This window comes from Triturus cristatus, chromosome 3_2 (assembly GCF_964204655.1).
Source record: "Triturus cristatus chromosome 3_2, aTriCri1.1, whole genome shotgun sequence".
Taxonomy (NCBI): Eukaryota; Metazoa; Chordata; class Amphibia; order Caudata; family Salamandridae; genus Triturus; species Triturus cristatus.
In genome coordinates this window covers 162061315-162080000 of record NC_140584.1, presented here as the reverse complement: position 1 = coordinate 162080000, position 18686 = coordinate 162061315, and the positions used below count along the sequence as shown (strand labels likewise).

The 18686-nt window shown below is 46.3% G+C and overlaps 1 protein-coding gene across 1 annotated transcript in view; it reads left to right on the top strand.

Annotated features, from left to right (window-relative positions):
- The window catches only part of CD3E (CD3 epsilon subunit of T-cell receptor complex), a 64589-nt gene extending 46844 nt beyond the window's left edge, over positions 1-17745 (top strand). The window contains exon 6 of the mRNA XM_085647412.1: positions 14737-17745. Within this exon, the coding sequence (XP_085503538.1) occupies positions 14737-14790 (54 nt within the window). The 3' untranslated portion in view covers positions 14791-17745. The remainder of the gene's footprint in view (positions 1-14736) is intronic.
- The last annotated feature ends 941 nt before the right edge of the window (positions 17746-18686 follow it).

The following is an 18686-nucleotide window of genomic DNA, read 5'->3' as shown; positions in this document are numbered from 1 at the left end:
AGGCCATGATGTCCTTATTGATGCCTTTCCACCAAAACCATCGTTTACAAGTCTGTATAGTCTTTTCCCCACCTGGATGAGCGGTTAAAGAGGTGTTGTGACACCATCTAATGACTTGTTGCTGCAAATCCACTAAGGGTACATATATTCTCTCTTGATGGTAATACAATCCATCTCGTATTGTATGGTGGGGTTCTGTCAACCAGTCACTGGGAAGGATATTGACACAAGCATTGGTTAACTGGTTTAGAAAAGAAGAAGGATTCTTCCCCACTTCGCCTACTCCGATGATTTTCTGACAAGGAATGAGTGGGGAGTTCTCGTTCACTGGAATTCTGTTCTCTGATCCCAGTCTGGATAAGGCATCTGTTTTACCCTGTTGGGTTCCAGGTCTGTAGGTAATAACAAAGTCATATTCGCTGAAGAATAAAACCCATCTCATTTGTCGCGGTGTCAATGCTTTAGCGGACCTAAAAAATTGTAATTTCTATGGTCCGTATAAATGGTAATAGTGTGTGGAGAACCAAGGAGATAGTGTCTCCACTCCTGGAAAGCCAATTTTATGGCCAAAAGCTCTCTTTCCCCAATTGTGTAGTTTTGTTCCGAAGGCAACAACGTTTTAGAAAAATAAGCAACGGGATGCAGACAACCGTTAGCAGGGTTACGTTGTGACAATACTCCTCCTACAGCATATTGAGAGGCGTCTGCCTCCACAAAATAAGGTTGAGTGTTATCAGGATGGCGAATAATGGGGCAGAGGTGAATCTGTCTTTTAGTTGTAAAAAGGCCTGTTCAGCTTCAGCTGACCATACAAAAACAGAACCCTTTCTGAGTAATCTGGTGATGGGTGTGATAAGATCAGAAAAATGATCGATAAAACGCCTATAAAAATTGGCGAATCCAAGAAATGACTGGACTTCTTTAACATTCCGAGGACTGGGCCATTTCACTAAGGCGTAGATCTTTTTGGGGTCCATGTGAATACCATCAGGGGAAATTACAAACCCCAAAAAGTCCACTTTAGTAGTATGAAAAGTACTTTTGTCCAATTTGGCAAATAGTTGGTTATCCTGTAATTTTTTCAAAATCTTTCGAACATGCTCGACATGTTCCTGTTCCGTTTGAGAGAAAATCAAAATATCGTCAATGTAAACAATCCCGAATACATCAAGATATTCACGTAATACCTCATTGATAAAAAATTGGAAAGCCGCAGGGGGATTGCACAAACCGAATGGCATGACGCAATATTCATATAATCCGAATTTGGTCCGAAAGGCTGTCTTCCATTCATCACCCTCTTTGATTCTAATAAGGTGATAGGCCCCGCGGAGATCCAATTTTGTGAATATTTTTGCTCCTCTCACTTGGTCAAGAAGGACTGATATAGGCGGAAGAGGGTATTTGTTCTTAATGGTGACCTTATTCAATGCACGGTGGTCCAGGCAAGCCCTCAACCCTCCTTCACGCTTAGGAATAAAGAAAATGGGAGAAGACACAGGGGAGGTGGAATGTCTGATAAATCCCTTTTGTAACATGTCTGTAATATACTGTTGTAAGTAGTCGGTTTCAGGTTCAGTTAACGCATAGATGCGACTCACTGGCAATTCAGCCCCTGGGACTAGATCTATGCGGCAATCATAACTCCTATGTGGTGGTAGAACGGTGGCTTTCACCTCATCAAATACTTCTTTATACTCCTTATACAGGAGCGGAAGATTTTCGTGATTGTGCTCCAAGGCACAGCATAAAGAAGTTCCCCAATCCCTGGCTTCTCTATAACAGTGCGACAAGCAGTATGCTGATTTCAAAGTGACCTGACGGGCATTCCAATCAATATGGGGGTTGTGTACCTGCAACCAGGGAATCCCCAATATGGCGCCGAAATTGGGTGTGTCAATTAGATCAAAGACTATTGATTCCATATATCCATTGCTACACACCACAGTCAATGCTGGAGTATGATGGGTTATCAACCCTGAGGATAATTCAGTTCCGTCTACAGCCCTGATTGGTTCAGGTTTTGTTTTGGGCACGAAGAGAATACCTAATGAGTGAGCCAGCTGAATGTCTAGAAAATTACCTGTAGCCCCAGAATCGAGAAGGATGGACAGTGCTTTTCTGCGTTGAGCAGACACTATTATTGTAACTGCTAACGTGAAATGTCGAGCTACAAGGGCGGTAATACTGGCTACTTTATGTGAGACCACGGGAGTCATAGAACTTGAAGAAGAGGTCTCTATCGTCTCCAAGTTATCTAGTTTTCCGATAGGATATTGCATTCTTGTGTGGCTGCAGCGGTTTTTTAAACGGAGTTGACCTTGACAGGACATGCCCTGGCATAATGACCTCCTTTCCCACAATACAGACAAAGATTGTTCTTTCTTCTCCGTTCTTTTTCATCCATCGTTAATGGAGATCTCATCCCTCTTATTTGCATAGGTTCACAAGGCTCTTTGAGTTCTTTCTTTTCGCCTCTAACCACAAGGAAACGTGCCAGGTTACCACGTGATTTCTCTCCCTTTCTCTCACTCAATCTATGATTTAATTTTACAACCAAGTCTATAAAGGCTGGACAGTCTTCCGGAGGATCCACTATTTGAGAAAGGAGATCTTTGAGATCGTCATTTAACCCTCTGTAAAACAAGGAAGTTCTCTTGTCCTCGGGCCACTGGGTTTCCACAATTAATCTATTGAATTCAGTGAGGTAAGCGAGAAGATCCTCAGTGCCTTGTTTTAAATTCAATAGCTCATTATCACTGGCTTGCACATACGTGTGTCTGGCGAATAAGCTTCGTAACTTGTCTTTAAACAACTGGAAATTATACAGAAGGGGGTCATTATTTTCTACCAAAGGAACGGCCCACCTGGCCGCATTACCTCCAAGATAGGAAATCACAAATGCCACTTTGGCGGCATCATCAGGAAAAGAAGACGCCTTACATAAAAAATGTAAATGACATTGATTTATGAAGACGCTATATTTTGCACTATCCCCATGGAATCTTTCAGGGACTGCCAATGGAACAGGAGTATGTGTGTGTACTGATACATGGACAGCTTGCGGATTGTCAGGGTTGGGGGGTGTTATTTGTCCTATAGAGGAGGGAGTGGATGAAGGCACGGTGAAATGTGCAGGTTGAATATAGGTACGTTTACTCTTGGGCCTTGTATCATTCTCGCTAACCCTAGGGGTCGGCTGCAGTCGTACTTGCACTAGTTCAGTATGTAGTCTCTGATTTTCTACTCTGAGGCGTCCCACTTCCCCCTGTAATTCTAGTAATGCCGTGGCTAATTCTTCAACGGTGGGACTATGGACAGGGTTCTCCATTATGGCGCAAGGCTCTTCGGGATTCATCGTCGCCCAGGAGGACTTGATTCGTGGGCTTGGCTTTCTGTTGCCGATGCCACTAACCTTAAGTCCAGCGAGGCTCAATCCACGGGAGCGACGATAAGTTCCCCACTCTCCCCAAACCAAGGCACGTCTGTGGACAACTAAACAGCCTCAACACACATACATTGATTCTGAGAGATGTGGGGATTTAGAACTCTGGTGGTATCACTTCTAAATCCCCCAGCCGGTTTATGAGTAGGGCTCGTGAATCAGGAAAAAATGACAACCTATAGAGAGAAGAACATATCATTTAGCAAGGAGTTCTATCAGTGATGTGGTCTAACAATACCGATATTCACAACAATATAAAGTGTTTGCTCTTTAGAAACAAAACCATGCTCACCGGCTGGACATCTCTTTAAGCCAAATTGAAGAGTGCCAACGAGGTGGGGTGTATCTCCAAAGTCGGTAGATTTGAAGGGCAGCAGGCCCAGAATGCGTGAAAATTAAAGGAAAGGAAGGGCAGCTAGGAAATTGATATCACGCTGTAACAACCCCTGGATTACTAAAGGGAGGCGTTAGGGGATTTGCGAAATTCCCGCAACACCAAACAACAAAGGAGTCAAGATAAGAGTGTAGTGGGCTGGCCCCACGTGTGCAGGATGTACAAGTAGACGCTGTAGACGTGGCTAGGTAGGAGTAGATGAAGTTTATTGAGATCTTAGGTGTAGAAGTAGTAAATCCAGAACAGGCTCCACAATAGGCCCCAACATAGGCCCCAGCATTAGCCCCACCAGGAGCAGCCTCCTAGCTGCTCAGCCCATCTTCCCAACTGTCTCAGTCCCACACAGTATCCAAGCATTCCACCCACACTAATATTCTACGCGGAACACTGACACTGGCTGAGCAGCTAGGTACAGAATGAAGGGAACATAATAACATGACCTGAGGATACTACACATCCTCTTCCTTTACACTGAAAATTAATAAAACCTAAAATAAACCCAAACTACTAATAAGCAAACAAATAAATACAGAAATGTACACAAGATATGAATAGTCCATAAACCCAGGAATGCATGTAGAAATACATCACGAGAGGGAAAACAGACACACTAAGGAGAAAGGAAAGATGCAAGCATAGATCAACACACTAACACCATCCACTTCCCTTAATACTGAACAAAGAAATTTTTTAGAAGTGAAATAAGAGTTCACATACGACAAATGAATATGATACCCAGAGTAGAATCCTACGGGTATAAATGTCTATGGGTAGAACAACACCCAAGGAAGTACTTCTCACGTGAGAAAACTGACGACAACTCAAAACACCACCCCTCATGTAAGGGACACTATGGGACTAAAACCCACGTGTTTAGGACTAACACCCAAATGTAAATAATACGTCACATGGGACTGAAACCCACTGACACGTGAAGCATGTAAAACCAACACGCAGCACAGTGTGGCATCAAAAGATGGCTACACACACAGAAGACAGCGAAAACGTAAATGAAAGGACTGATACCCAACATACACGTAAAGGTGGGACTAAAACCCCCTTTAAACTTAGTAAATAGGACTGGTACCCATTACTAATGACATAGGTGGGACTCTAACCCCCTATAAATAGGTGGGACTCTAACTCCCTATAACAGAGTAAATGGGACTGACACCCAAACTCAAAGGTGGGACTGAAACCCCCTGTTAGAAAACTGGGCAACCGGGTTAGCAGTCACCCGGCCTTTCCACGCATAAGGGGTAGCTTGGCTCGAGCGGTCGGGGGTCAGGCACCGTGTTAAGCGTACGTCACACCCTCACAATAACCATGCGTTCATCCGTTCCAAAAACGACACTACACCGTAAAAATTTATGAAAGAATCTCTTTGTGTTTATCTTAATTTTCTCTTAGTTGCAGGGTTATGTCACAAATACAATACAAAAGGATTTTCTTCAGAAATAGCAGGTCAATTAAATAATAACACTTTACAGGTGCAATAAATAGGACTAGGTCATAAATACACAAGGAATAAATAGAGGGGCGATAAATACATAGGGCAAATAAATACTGTCAGACAATAAATACCAGGCAGGAATAAATACATTCAGACAATAAATAACACTCCTTCAATGAATAATATAAGCAGACAAACAATTGCAAATCAGATCACATTTATGAGGTAGATTGATTTTACCATGCCCAAGTACAGCTTGTGGTCACTGGGGAGGCCTGGGGATGTCCCACCTAGTGTGGTCAAGGCTGGGGCCTAAGCTGAGGTAAAATGGGGGTACCCTAAGGTTCTGGCTCACCAACTACACAGTCCCTCACACAGGTCCCTGCACCAGTCTCAGTTCACCCCCCCTAGCACCCTCAGGATGGTCCTAACCCCCCTCTAGCCCCTAGAATGGTCTTTTAGGGCTCCACAGGGCCTCAGATGCCCTTTCTACCACTTACTGCCCTTTTCTCGGTGTTCGGCTCTACTCGGCGCCGGGTCGACGTCGATGGGCGGCTCCGGTTCGATGACGAGTCGATCGGTTCCACTTGACGCCGTGTCAATGCCGTCGGCCGGTTCCGGTTCGATGTCGCTGGGCGGCCTCGGTTCGATGTCGGGTCGATCCGCTTTACCTGACGCCGGGTCGATGCCGTGAGGCGGCTCCGGATCGATGACGCTGGGCGGCCTCGGCTCGATGTCGGGTTCCGGCGTCACAGGGTCACGGTCTCCCCGCTTCCGGGCGACTCCGGAGTGCGACCTCCACTCCCGACCTCCGTCGGCTCCACTTCGGGTTCCGGCGACTCCGGAGTGCAATCTCCACTCCCGACCTCCTGCGCGCTTCGCCTCGACCTCAGGCAACTCCGGAGTGCGACCTCCACTCCCGACCTCCTGCGCGCTTCACCTCGGCTTCCGGCGACTCCGGAGGGCGGACTTCACTCCCCCGTCGACGCCTCACCTCGACCTCAGGTGACTTCTACTTGACCTCCGGTGTCTCCCCACGACCTCCGTCGGCGCCCTCACTCGACCTCTAGCGGCTCCGGGTACGACGTCTGCCTTCTGTCAGCGCCGCTTCTCCACCTCGGGCTCCAGGTCTCCAGGCTACTCGACGTCGGGTCTCCAGGAGGATTCCACCAAACAGGTCAGGAACTTGTTGTTCTTCTCCTTTAAGGCCTGTTCCGGCTGTTCAGGTCCTTAAGATGATTTTCTGGTCTTTATCCCACACAGGGCACTAGGCTGGGCTTGGTCAGCAGGGACTAGCATCAAGGGTGGGTTTCTGGACCCCACTCCAGGCACAAGTTTCCACCCCTGCTGCCTTACTCCTTCCTCCTTCTGTTTCTCTGTCCTCTCTCCTCTCCAGTCAGGTGCCAACTGCCAACTGCCAACTGCCACACTGAGATGGCCTCCCAACATTCTAAACCGCCTCCAACTGTCACAGGGTTCCAGAATGTTGCAGAAGGTTCTAGAAATCTCCAGTAGGTTCTGATGATGTCACAGGTGGCCTCCATTTTGTGTCTCAGGCCCACAGACAGAAGTTCCAGGGGTAGGGAAAATGGCTCCCTGACCCTGCATCAACACTAAAAAGTCTGGTGGTTCCCAAAAAGGAAAAATTCATAACAGGGTTTGAGGCAAAAGTGGGACAAAATAAATAATGATGAGGAGGGACCACCCAAAGGGCTGACAGGTCTAACACCCCCTTTTAAAAAAATGGGGCTAAAACCCATTCCCATATAAATTACTGTGAACATGGGGTGATGGGACTAAAAACCCATTCCTATCCCTAAGCAGGGATAAAACTATCTAAAGAGGAACAACCCCTGGATTACTAAAGGGAGGCGTTAGGGGATTTGCGAAATTCCCGCAACACCAAACAACAAAGGAGTCAAGATAAGAGTGTAGTGGGCTGGCCCCACGTGTGCAGGATGTACAAGTAGACGCTGTAGACGTGGCTAGGTAGGAGTAGATGAAGTTTATTGAGATCTTAGGTGTAGAAGTAGTAAATCCAGAACAGGCTCCACAATAGGCCCCAACATAGGCCCCAGCATTAGCCCCACCAGGAGCAGCCTCCTAGCTGCTCAGCCCATCTTCCCAACTGTCTCAGTCCCACACAGTATCCAAGCATTCCACCCACACTAATATTCTACGCGGAACACTGACACTGGCTGAGCAGCTAGGTACAGAATGAAGGGAACATAATAACATGACCTGAGGATACTACACATCCTCTTCCTTTACACTGAAAATTAATAAAACCTAAAATAAACCCAAACTACTAATAAGCAAACAAATAAATACAGAAATGTACACAAGATATGAATAGTCCATAAACCCAGGAATGCATGTAGAAATACATCACGAGAGGGAAAACAGACACACTAAGGAGAAAGGAAAGATGCAAGCATAGATCAACACACTAACACCATCCACTTCCCTTAATACTGAACAAAGAAATTTTTTAGAAGTGAAATAAGAGTTCACATACGACAAATGAATATGATACCCAGAGTAGAATCCTACGGGTATAAATGTCTATGGGTAGAACAACACCCAAGGAAGTACTTCTCACGTGAGAAAACTGACGACAACTCAAAACACCACCCCTCATGTAAGGGACACTATGGGACTAAAACCCACGTGTTTAGGACTAACACCCAAATGTAAATAATACGTCACATGGGACTGAAACCCACTGACACGTGAAGCATGTAAAACCAACACGCAGCACAGTGTGGCATCAAAAGATGGCTACACACACAGAAGACAGCGAAAACGTAAATGAAAGGACTGATACCCAACATACACGTAAAGGTGGGACTAAAACCCCCTTTAAACTTAGTAAATAGGACTGGTACCCATTACTAATGACATAGGTGGGACTCTAACCCCCTATAAATAGGTGGGACTCTAACTCCCTATAACAGAGTAAATGGGACTGACACCCAAACTCAAAGGTGGGACTGAAACCCCCTGTTAGAAAACTGGGCAACCGGGTTAGCAGTCACCCGGCCTTTCCACGCATAAGGGGTAGCTTGGCTCGAGCGGTCGGGGGTCAGGCACCGTGTTAAGCGTACGTCACACCCTCACAATAACCATGCGTTCATCCGTTCCAAAAACGACACTACACCGTAAAAATTTATGAAAGAATCTCTTTGTGTTTATCTTAATTTTCTCTTAGTTGCAGGGTTATGTCACAAATACAATACAAAAGGATTTTCTTCAGAAATAGCAGGTCAATTAAATAATAACACTTTACAGGTGCAATAAATAGGACTAGGTCATAAATACACAAGGAATAAATAGAGGGGCGATAAATACATAGGGCAAATAAATACTGTCAGACAATAAATACCAGGCAGGAATAAATACATTCAGACAATAAATAACACTCCTTCAATGAATAATATAAGCAGACAAACAATTGCAAATCAGATCACATTTATGAGGTAGATTGATTTTACCATGCCCAAGTACAGCTTGTGGTCACTGGGGAGGCCTGGGGATGTCCCACCTAGTGTGGTCAAGGCTGGGGCCTAAGCTGAGGTAAAATGGGGGTACCCTAAGGTTCTGGCTCACCAACTACACAGTCCCTCACACAGGTCCCTGCACCAGTCTCAGTTCACCCCCCCTAGCACCCTCAGGATGGTCCTAACACCCCTCTAGCCCCTAGAATGGTCTTTTAGGGCTCCACAGGGCCTCAGATGCCCTTTCTACCACTTACTGCCCTTTTCTCGGTGTTCGGCTCTACTCGGCGCCGGGTCGACGTCGATGGGCGGCTCCGGTTCGATGACGAGTCGATCGGTTCCACTTGACGCCGTGTCAATGCCGTCGGCCGGTTCCGGTTCGATGTCGCTGGGCGGCCTCGGTTCGATGTCGGGTCGATCCGCTTTACCTGACGCCGGGTCGATGCCGTGAGGCGGCTCCGGATCGATGACGCTGGGCGGCCTCGGCTCGATGTCGGGTTCCGGCGTCACAGGGTCACGGTCTCCCCGCTTCCGGGCGACTCCGGAGTGCGACCTCCACTCCCGACCTCCGTCGGCTCCACTTCGGGTTCCGGCGACTCCGGAGTGCAATCTCCACTCCCGACCTCCTGCGCGCTTCGCCTCGACCTCAGGCAACTCCGGAGTGCGACCTCCACTCCCGACCTCCTGCGCGCTTCACCTCGGCTTCCGGCGACTCCGGAGGGCGGACTTCACTCCCCCGTCGACGCCTCACCTCGACCTCAGGTGACTTCTACTTGACCTCCGGTGTCTCCCCACGACCTCCGTCGGCGCCCTCACTCGACCTCTAGCGGCTCCGGGTACGACGTCTGCCTTCTGTCAGCGCCGCTTCTCCACCTCGGGCTCCAGGTCTCCAGGCTACTCGACGTCGGGTCTCCAGGAGGATTCCACCAAACAGGTCAGGAACTTGTTGTTCTTCTCCTTTAAGGCCTGTTCCGGCTGTTCAGGTCCTTAAGATGATTTTCTGGTCTTTATCCCACACAGGGCACTAGGCTGGGCTTGGTCAGCAGGGACTAGCATCAAGGGTGGGTTTCTGGACCCCACTCCAGGCACAAGTTTCCACCCCTGCTGCCTTACTCCTTCCTCCTTCTGTTTCTCTGTCCTCTCTCCTCTCCAGTCAGGTGCCAACTGCCAACTGCCAACTGCCACACTGAGATGGCCTCCCAACATTCTAAACCGCCTCCAACTGTCACAGGGTTCCAGAATGTTGCAGAAGGTTCTAGAAATCTCCAGTAGGTTCTGATGATGTCACAGGTGGCCTCCATTTTGTGTCTCAGGCCCACAGACAGAAGTTCCAGGGGTAGGGAAAATGGCTCCCTGACCCTGCATCAACACTAAAAAGTCTGGTGGTTCCCAAAAAGGAAAAATTCATAACAGGGTTTGAGGCAAAAGTGGGACAAAATAAATAATGATGAGGAGGGACCACCCAAAGGGCTGACAGGTCTAACACCCCCTTTTAAAAAAATGGGGCTAAAACCCATTCCCATATAAATTACTGTGAACATGGGGTGATGGGACTAAAAACCCATTCCTATCCCTAAGCAGGGATAAAACTATCTAAAGAGGAAATGGGACTAAAACCCACTCCTATCCCTTAGGCAGGCAGGGATAAAAATTTTGAAACAAGGGTCATGGGACTAAAAACCCACCCCTATCCCTTAAGCAGGGATGCGTACATAAGAGACATGGGACTAGTACCCACTCCCATGCCAACAAAACAAGATCTATAACATAGCGATAAAACAACGTTGGCATACAGCAATAACAAGACATTGTAGAAAGAAATAAACATTTTTGCGATAAATTATTCTCTTGTGAAACATGTTTGCGTTAAATTCTTTCACTTGTGAAAAAAAACATTTTTGCGTGAAATCTTTAAAACAAATCCTACAACTCCTATTTCTAAAGTCAATGGTGTGCCTGCCACCGCGACAGGCGTTCCAAAAACAATTGAGCACTTCAAATTCATGTAGTCGCACACGCAGTTTTGAAACTTGAATACACCGCTTCGTCGCTTCATCAGTTAACAGTGAGTGTTTACTGGTGACCCCTTTTTCGCTGCTACCGCTAAAACACAGTACCTTTTTAAATACGAAGACACCACTTCTCTGCTTCTTCTTATTTCGTTGTTCTTTTCCTTTTTATTTTCCGTTTGCCCTTGGTTACGCCGATGCGCAAATTCCCCTCAGGCTCTCACTGCACGGGTACAGCAGCACCTGTGCCCAATCATCGCCGACTTTTTTTTTTTACAATTAACTTTATTTTTGCGCGCAAAACGTGGTTGGCAATACTCCTCAAATTCCCTACGCTGGCACTGTCGTCGTAAAAATATACTGCTTGCGTACAACGTGGTTGGCAATGAACTAACAAGACAGTCCCACGATGATTACACGTAGAGTCACGCTAGTGCTGGAAGGCTCACGGCACGTCCATGAAACAACACGACCCGCAGCATAGTTTGAAAACGTCATCAAAGAACAAATGAGAAAACTCTATGACTCCACACTGCGCGAGATGTCCCGTGCTCGCGTTTTGAAACTGCAACCAAGCCGTTTAACTGTCACAGGTAGAGATGACCATAATGTTTACTATGCTGAATTCCATTTTAAAAATTAATTCAAATACGTCAATGTAATGTAGACTCTTGGCCGATGGTTACATTTAATGCCACGCATTCATAACACTCACGAAATATCCCCAAAAAATTACTTGCAACAAGTGTACACCAAACTCTCTGTTAAGACGATAGCTGCACTTTAAAAAGGTGAAGACTAGACGACTCACTTACCAAGGTGAAAGTCATTCTATAACGCAAACTACTTTCTTTGTCTCACAACACCAGTGGACAGCTTAAATTAACTGTTGATGAAAACGAACTTGCTGAAGTCGGGTAGACAGCTGTCATGCATTAATCAGAGACACGCTGAAAAGTTGATCTTCATTTTCAAACAAAATCACCTCACCCACTCGAGGCACATTCTCCATTAATAGTGACATGCTTGTTGTTGCTTGTACACGGTGTACCTTTACTTTTTTTCAGTTGGTTCTTCTTGACAGACCTAGACACTTTTTGTTGATAAATTTCTGGCTGTTGAAGACACTTAGATGACAACACAACATGCCTGGGTTGGACTATCCGGTGTGATGGACACTGGTGGGGCAGACAGGCATGCTTGACATATTTATTTTTCTTCAACTGCGTCGCTAAACAGGTTTCTTTTCCTTCCTTTAAGTTTCTTGATGCTGGTTTCCTTTTTTTTTTTTATTTTACATGACCTAGGTTCTTTTCTACACGTTCTCTTGGTCCACTCCTCATTCTTGGTTGACTTCATGTTACCTTTTGCGTGAGATTTGCTCCAGATCGTCGCCATAAATGTAGTGGGCTGGCCCCACGTGTGCAGGATGTACAAGTAGACGCTGTAGACGTGGCCTGGTAGGAGTAGATGAAGTTTATTGAGATCTTAGGTGTAGAAGTAGTAAATCCAGAACAGGCTCCACAATAGGCCCCAACATAGGCCCCAGCATTAGCCCCACCAGGAGCAGCCTCCTAGCTGCTCAGCCCATCTTCCCAACTGTCTCAGTCCCACACAGTATCCAAGCATTCCACCCACACTAACATTCTATGCGGAACACTGACACTGGCTGAGCAGCTAGGTACAGAATGAAGGGAACATAATAACATGACCTGAGGATACTACAAAGAGCTCACCAGCTCGTTTTCATTGCCAATAAACACTACAATGTATCTCAAGGGAGTCTCGTACACCCCGTTCTGGAATGAAACTCAACCAAAACAAAACTCTGTGCACAATAAACACCGCTTTTAGAAAAGCGGTCACGGAAATGAACATTCGTCCGTCAGGACTTCAAGTACCAGAAACCCTTAGCTCTGGGACCGCTGAGTGTGGAATATTCCAACGTGCCTCGGGCTGGATTTCAATGACTCTCACGGGGAAGGGAAAATGGGAAGCCCGGGTCTCGGGAAGGCAACAATGCACGGGAGCTATGCACCTAGGGCGTAACGGACGAACTCGAAACAACAAGAAAGCAAATGCTTTCGTACGTGGGAAGTTTAACATGCGACTGCACGAACCTACACAGTAATCACAGGATACGGGAAGCAGGGAATCTGGAAAAGGGATTTTCTAGGAAAATGGGACAGGGAGCAGAAGAATTTCAGAGAGGCAGGGGAGCAAGGAAACTCGACTGGAAACAAAAGCCAAGCAACGACTTTTCCAGCTGGGGTGGTTTTGAAGGTGAGGGAGCATCAACAAACTCCTCCCCCCTGATCAGAGACCAGGGATCGTCTCAGAATTATGCGGCATTTCTAAAGAGCAAACACCTACACTGCTCACACTACAGTGAAGCAGACACGAGGCTTGATGTCAAACAGTAAGGATTTATGCTGTGTGTGAGGCTTTCATTATCAGTGTGAGAGTGAGATAGTCATCTGTGTGAGAGTAAGGCATTCATGCTGGGCGAGAGGCATTCATTATCAGTGTGAGAGTGAGATACTCATCTGTGTGAGAGTAAGGCATTCATGCTGTGTGGGAGGCATTCATAATCAGTGTGAGAGTGAGATACTAGTCTTCTGTGTGAGAGTAAGACATCCATGCTGTGTGGGAGGCATTCATTGTATAAGAGTGGGATACTTGTCTTCTGTGTGAGAGTAAGGCATTCATGCTGTGTGTGAGGCATTCATTATCAGTGTGAGTGTGAGATACCCATCTGTGTGAGAGTAAGGCATTCATGCTGTGTGAGAGGCATTCATTATCAGTGTGAGAGTGAGATACTCATCTATTTTGTGAAAGTAAGGCCTGTATGCTCTGTGTGGGAGGTAGTCATCATATATGATAGTGAGATACTCATCTGTGTGAGAGTAAGGCATTCATGCTGTGTGGGAGGCATTCATTGTGTGAAAGTGGGATACTCCTCTTCTGTGTGAGAGTAAAGCATTCATGCTGTGTGTGAGGCATTCATTATCAGTGTGAGAGTGAGATACTCATCTATTTTGTGAAAGTAAGGCCTCTATGCTCTGTGTGGGAAGTAGTCATCATATATGATAGTGAGATACTCATCTGTGTGAGAGTAAGGCATTCATGCTGTGTGTGAGGCATTTATTATCAGTGTAAGAGGGAGATACTCATCTATTGTGTGTGTGTAAGACATTCATGCTCTGTGTGAGGCAGTCATCATATGTGATAGTGAGATACTCATTCTGTGTGAGAGTAAGGCATTCATGCTCTGTTTGAGAGTGAGATACTCTTCAACTGATTCATCCTCTGTCAGAGTGTGACATTAATGTTCCATGTGTGAGAATGAGGCATTGAGCTTCTTTGCGAGAGGTGTGAGATGGAATATTTCTTTTTCACTGTGACGATGCTATTCACTCTCTCGCGAACAAGGCATCCATCTTGCATCACCCTCTTCACCCTCTCGCAAACAAGGCATCCATCTTGCATCACCCTCTCGCAAACTAGGCATCCATCTTGCATGTGGGGGAAGCAAATGTTTGTATTCTATGAGACCGAGATCTCAACTTTTTGTGTGAGTAGCAGGGAGATAGTCATCTTCCACGTCTCAATACTGCTCTCTGGCTGTCTGGGTGATGTGGGAGCTACTATCTCCTTGGTCGGATGGTGTAGGAAGTACTTTCCCTGGTATCTGGGTGCTATGAGTACTCGTCTGCCCTCGTTTTGTGGGCGCTGTGAGTAATTCCCCCCCCCCACTTGTAGCGTGAGTACTGTGAGTACTGCTCTTCCACTAGTTTTCTGTGCACTGTAAGTGAAACTTTCTCCCTGGCAGTCTGAGTTCTGTGAGTACTGCTCTTCCTCGGGGTATGTGGTCACTGTGAGCATCTCTCCTTCTCCCTGACAGAGCTGGTAATGTTCCTATTTTGTTTCACCAACAGCCAATCAGAAAAGGTCAGCGTGACGTGTATGATGGTCTGAAGCCCGTATTCTGAGGTGTCTCCTGCAGTTTCTGCCCCCACCCCATTCCCCAGCACAACGGCGGACGAGAAGCCACGACCCCAACCTTTTTAAGTGTGAAAAAGTGGACTATTGAAAAGCTGATGAATTCTTCAATTTCTTCCAGTGGTGAATCCAGAAAAGTGTGTAACTCAGCAACATAGACTTTTACATTTCCTCTTATTACATCTGTATTAAATATATGCATGACGAAATATCTGCTGTGGCTGTTTCCCTATCGCCTTACAGGCTGCTATCTATCTATCTATCTATCTATCTATCTATCTATCCATCCATCTATCTATCTATCTATCTATCTATCTATCTATCTATCTATCTATCTATCTATCTATCTATCTATCTATCTATCTATCTATCTATCTATCTATCTATCTATCTATCTATCTATCTATCTATCTATCTATCTATCTATCTATCTATCTATCTATCTATCTATCTATCTATCTATCTATCTATCTATCTATCTATCTATCTATCTATCTATCTATCTGTCATCAAACAGGCGCACAAATCTAAAACTACTTCTGAGCATCGGCCAGCCAAACTGGACTCTGGAGGCAAAGTACAGCGCATAATGCTTACAGAAAATATAAGGCGAAACCAGTGGCGTAACGAAAGTTGAAGGGGCCCCCCTGAAAGGTACAAAGAGGGGGCCCCCTCCGGATTTAATCCGGAGCTCTCCGGCGTGAGTACAGTGCTGAGGGGGCCCCCTGCAGCTCGGGGACCCCCTGCACTGCGGGGGATGCGGGGGCTTTTGTTACGCCCCTGGGCGAAACCCTTCCGGCTGTAGTAAAGTCGCACTCAGCAAAACATGACACGATACTGGAGAGCTGCTCTCTCTAGATTGGACCTGACTGTGCGCATGTTTCCTACCGCTGGGTGGGAACTGTGGCTAAGTGTTTAGGAACATGGATTTTGAGAGAGGAGAAGAGTGACGGTTAATACAGGGAGTAAAGAGGGGCAATCTTTTAAGGGTGATGGGACTCAAACTTGAGGAGCATGAAGGGTCGAGGATGTGGTTCGTCGGCTAGACTGCCGACTTTGGTGCTGGAAACCAGGGTTCGAGCCTCGGGGTCGCGTCCACATCCTGTGATTCTGGGCAAATCACTTAATCTCGCCGTGCCTGAATGTGTAATGTAAATATGGTGCTCATGTAAAGCGCTCCAATACCTTCGGGTCGAGTTCGCGCTATATAACTATGCAACAAAAAAACAAAAAAGGAGAGTTCCCAACAGAACAGAAATGTTGGTGTGATGCAGTCATTGCATGGGAGAATGCAGGCAATGATACTAGCTCCTTACCTAAGGCTAACATTCAAAATAATTTCTTCCTGCATACTATTAATGCTGATTTATATTTAAGTACACAGCACTGGTGGACAAGCATGCTTGGAATCATCCATTACCCCCTCTTTTCCAAGTACCATTCATAACAAAGTGAGACATTTTTAGTCCTAACAGACTTATGATCCCCCCCCCATCCCCCCCCTGGCAATATATTACTGTGTAGCCTTCTCTTGGTGCCATTCCTTTCCCAAAGCAAAATCTAATTAGTTAAACCTCATAATGCGCTTAAATGTACTCATGATATACCTGATAAACCTATTTCTGAGGACTTAATATCTGATGTCACTCCCAGAGAGATCACTTCCTGTGATCTTACGTGCAATGCCATGCGTCGTGGCGTCATGTGCTATGGTGGCATGCGCCATTATTTCACTTGCAAACTACCTAACTTGGTTAGTCCCCCCACTTCTTTTTTTTTAGGACTTATGCCCTGGAGGAGGGGGTGGTGGTAGGTGGAAGGTTGGGGCGAAGTGGCCAGTCAGTATAAACCTGTGTATAACTTGTTGTTTACTGCGCATTTTTAAGTGCATGAGCACCCGGAAGAGAATCAAATTACAGCAAACCATGGTGTAGGCTTGTAAGCAGTGTCTGTGGCAGGGGAGTGGAAGTGTTGATGCCACTGGTCAGGGTAGGGGTGCCTGCACCCTGTTCTGGGGTGAGAGAGTAGAGAGGAAGCAGGGCGCAGCGTTGGGCACCAACACATCCTCTCTCTCCTTGTTTCGGGACCCAGCAAGGGTGCATTTAGGCTTTCAAGAGTGTCTTCAACTCTTGCGGGCACATCAATTTCAAAAGTAGTGAGTTATGATTGACCCTGGGATCTTTATTTCCCTTGGGCCACATCGCTCCTGCAGAAGTCAGAGTCCCGCAGTTTCTTTGATTGGCTGCCAGCAACATGAGAAAAATGTTGCTGCCAGCCATTACAGGACTCGAGGACTTAGCATAGCAAACAAATATTCTCAGACACTTTAAACATGCCTATTTGAAAGTGGAATCCTCTGCTAAAATAGTTTCCATTGATTTAAGACTGAAAAGGAATGATTACGAGTGAAATAAGGTGCTGCAATAATGCCGCTAAATTTCAATTTCTGTGCTGCTAAATTTCCATTTTTGTGCCGCAAAATTTGCAAATCTATGCCGCAATATCCTGGCGGGTCTGGTCAATGTTCTGCGCAGCTCCCAGTGCTTAGTTTATGTATTTAAGGCTCTTCTTGGCGCACAGATCTCTTTATAATTCTCCAATGCCAAAGCACACTCAAAGGCCTCAGTTTTGACCTGAAATGCATTATCCAAACACAGACCTCATATAGTACTCGTTATGGCCAGGCCATCTGACGGACCCGTTTATCCACATAGAGCCGTTCTCAGCTCACAGGCATCTGTTTATATTTGTACTGCCATGCCCTGCTCACTGGCCTCAGTTTGTCTGCAAGGCCTTGCCCAGGTCACAGTCCTGAAATTGTGTGTAAAGACTTGCTAGCCACAGGCATCTGTTGACTCATGTGAGGTATGTATCACTTGAATGTTCCTTTGTATGCATCCTTCTTTTCATAATATAATAAAACACAATAAAAACACTCAATTTTCCCTGGCGTGTGGGTTTTTCTGCCATTTGAACCTATCTGCTGTTGGCTTTGCTAACCATGGATGGTGCTTTAATTAAGCCAAAGGGGGCAGGGAGGTGCGAGGGGGCTCCCTTCAGAGTTTATCTACACTCGCACAAGCCATTGAGGCACGGGGTGCAGAGATTACAATTACGGTAGTCAGACCTTCACAGGAAGTGTGAGGGAGATCGTTTGTTGCATTTCTTGTGGTGCACCGTCTCCCCTTAGTGTCATACCGGTACATAGGCGAATGGGAGCTCCCTGCAGAGGCACAGGCTGTCAGCCTGACTTTCTACTCATGTGTGTTGACTGATCCTTAACTCTGTGCAATACAAGTTAACACGCATGATTTCCGTGAAGCTCGCTTTTTTTCCGGATGTGAACAATGGAGGCCCCGCAATGAGATACAGGAACCTGAAAACCAAGGCAGGTGGTTTACGCTCTGGTGTGTGTGCAGCAAGAGCACGTCAGGAGCCCCTGGGCTGGTGGCCCCTCCTCCTATCACCCAGAGGATGTACTTCCGCTCGCAGGATGTGGCTAAGAAGACAAGCAGGTGCAGCCGAGCCTATCTCTCAAGAGCCCTGCGAGAGAACCATGCTGATCTATTGGGACCCCTTTCAGAAGAAGTTTCTAGAAGAGGAGCTCAGTCGGTTCAGCACTGGCTGCAGAGACTTAAGTGTTACCTTTTGGTAACAGCTTCCAATTCCATCGTAATAATTTACGTGGCTTCAGCTGCTGAACATATATCTGTGTGCAACCTGAAAGCCGTAAGTTTACATCTCAGCAGGCAAGACTCAGGCTTTTGCCCTTCAAAGGTCTATTATTGTGTTGGCTTCGGCAGGGGTCCTGTCTGTGGCACTCTTTGTATATATTTATGAATGCGGTATGTGTATAGAGCAAACCTAGCCAAAAGGCAGCAGAGAG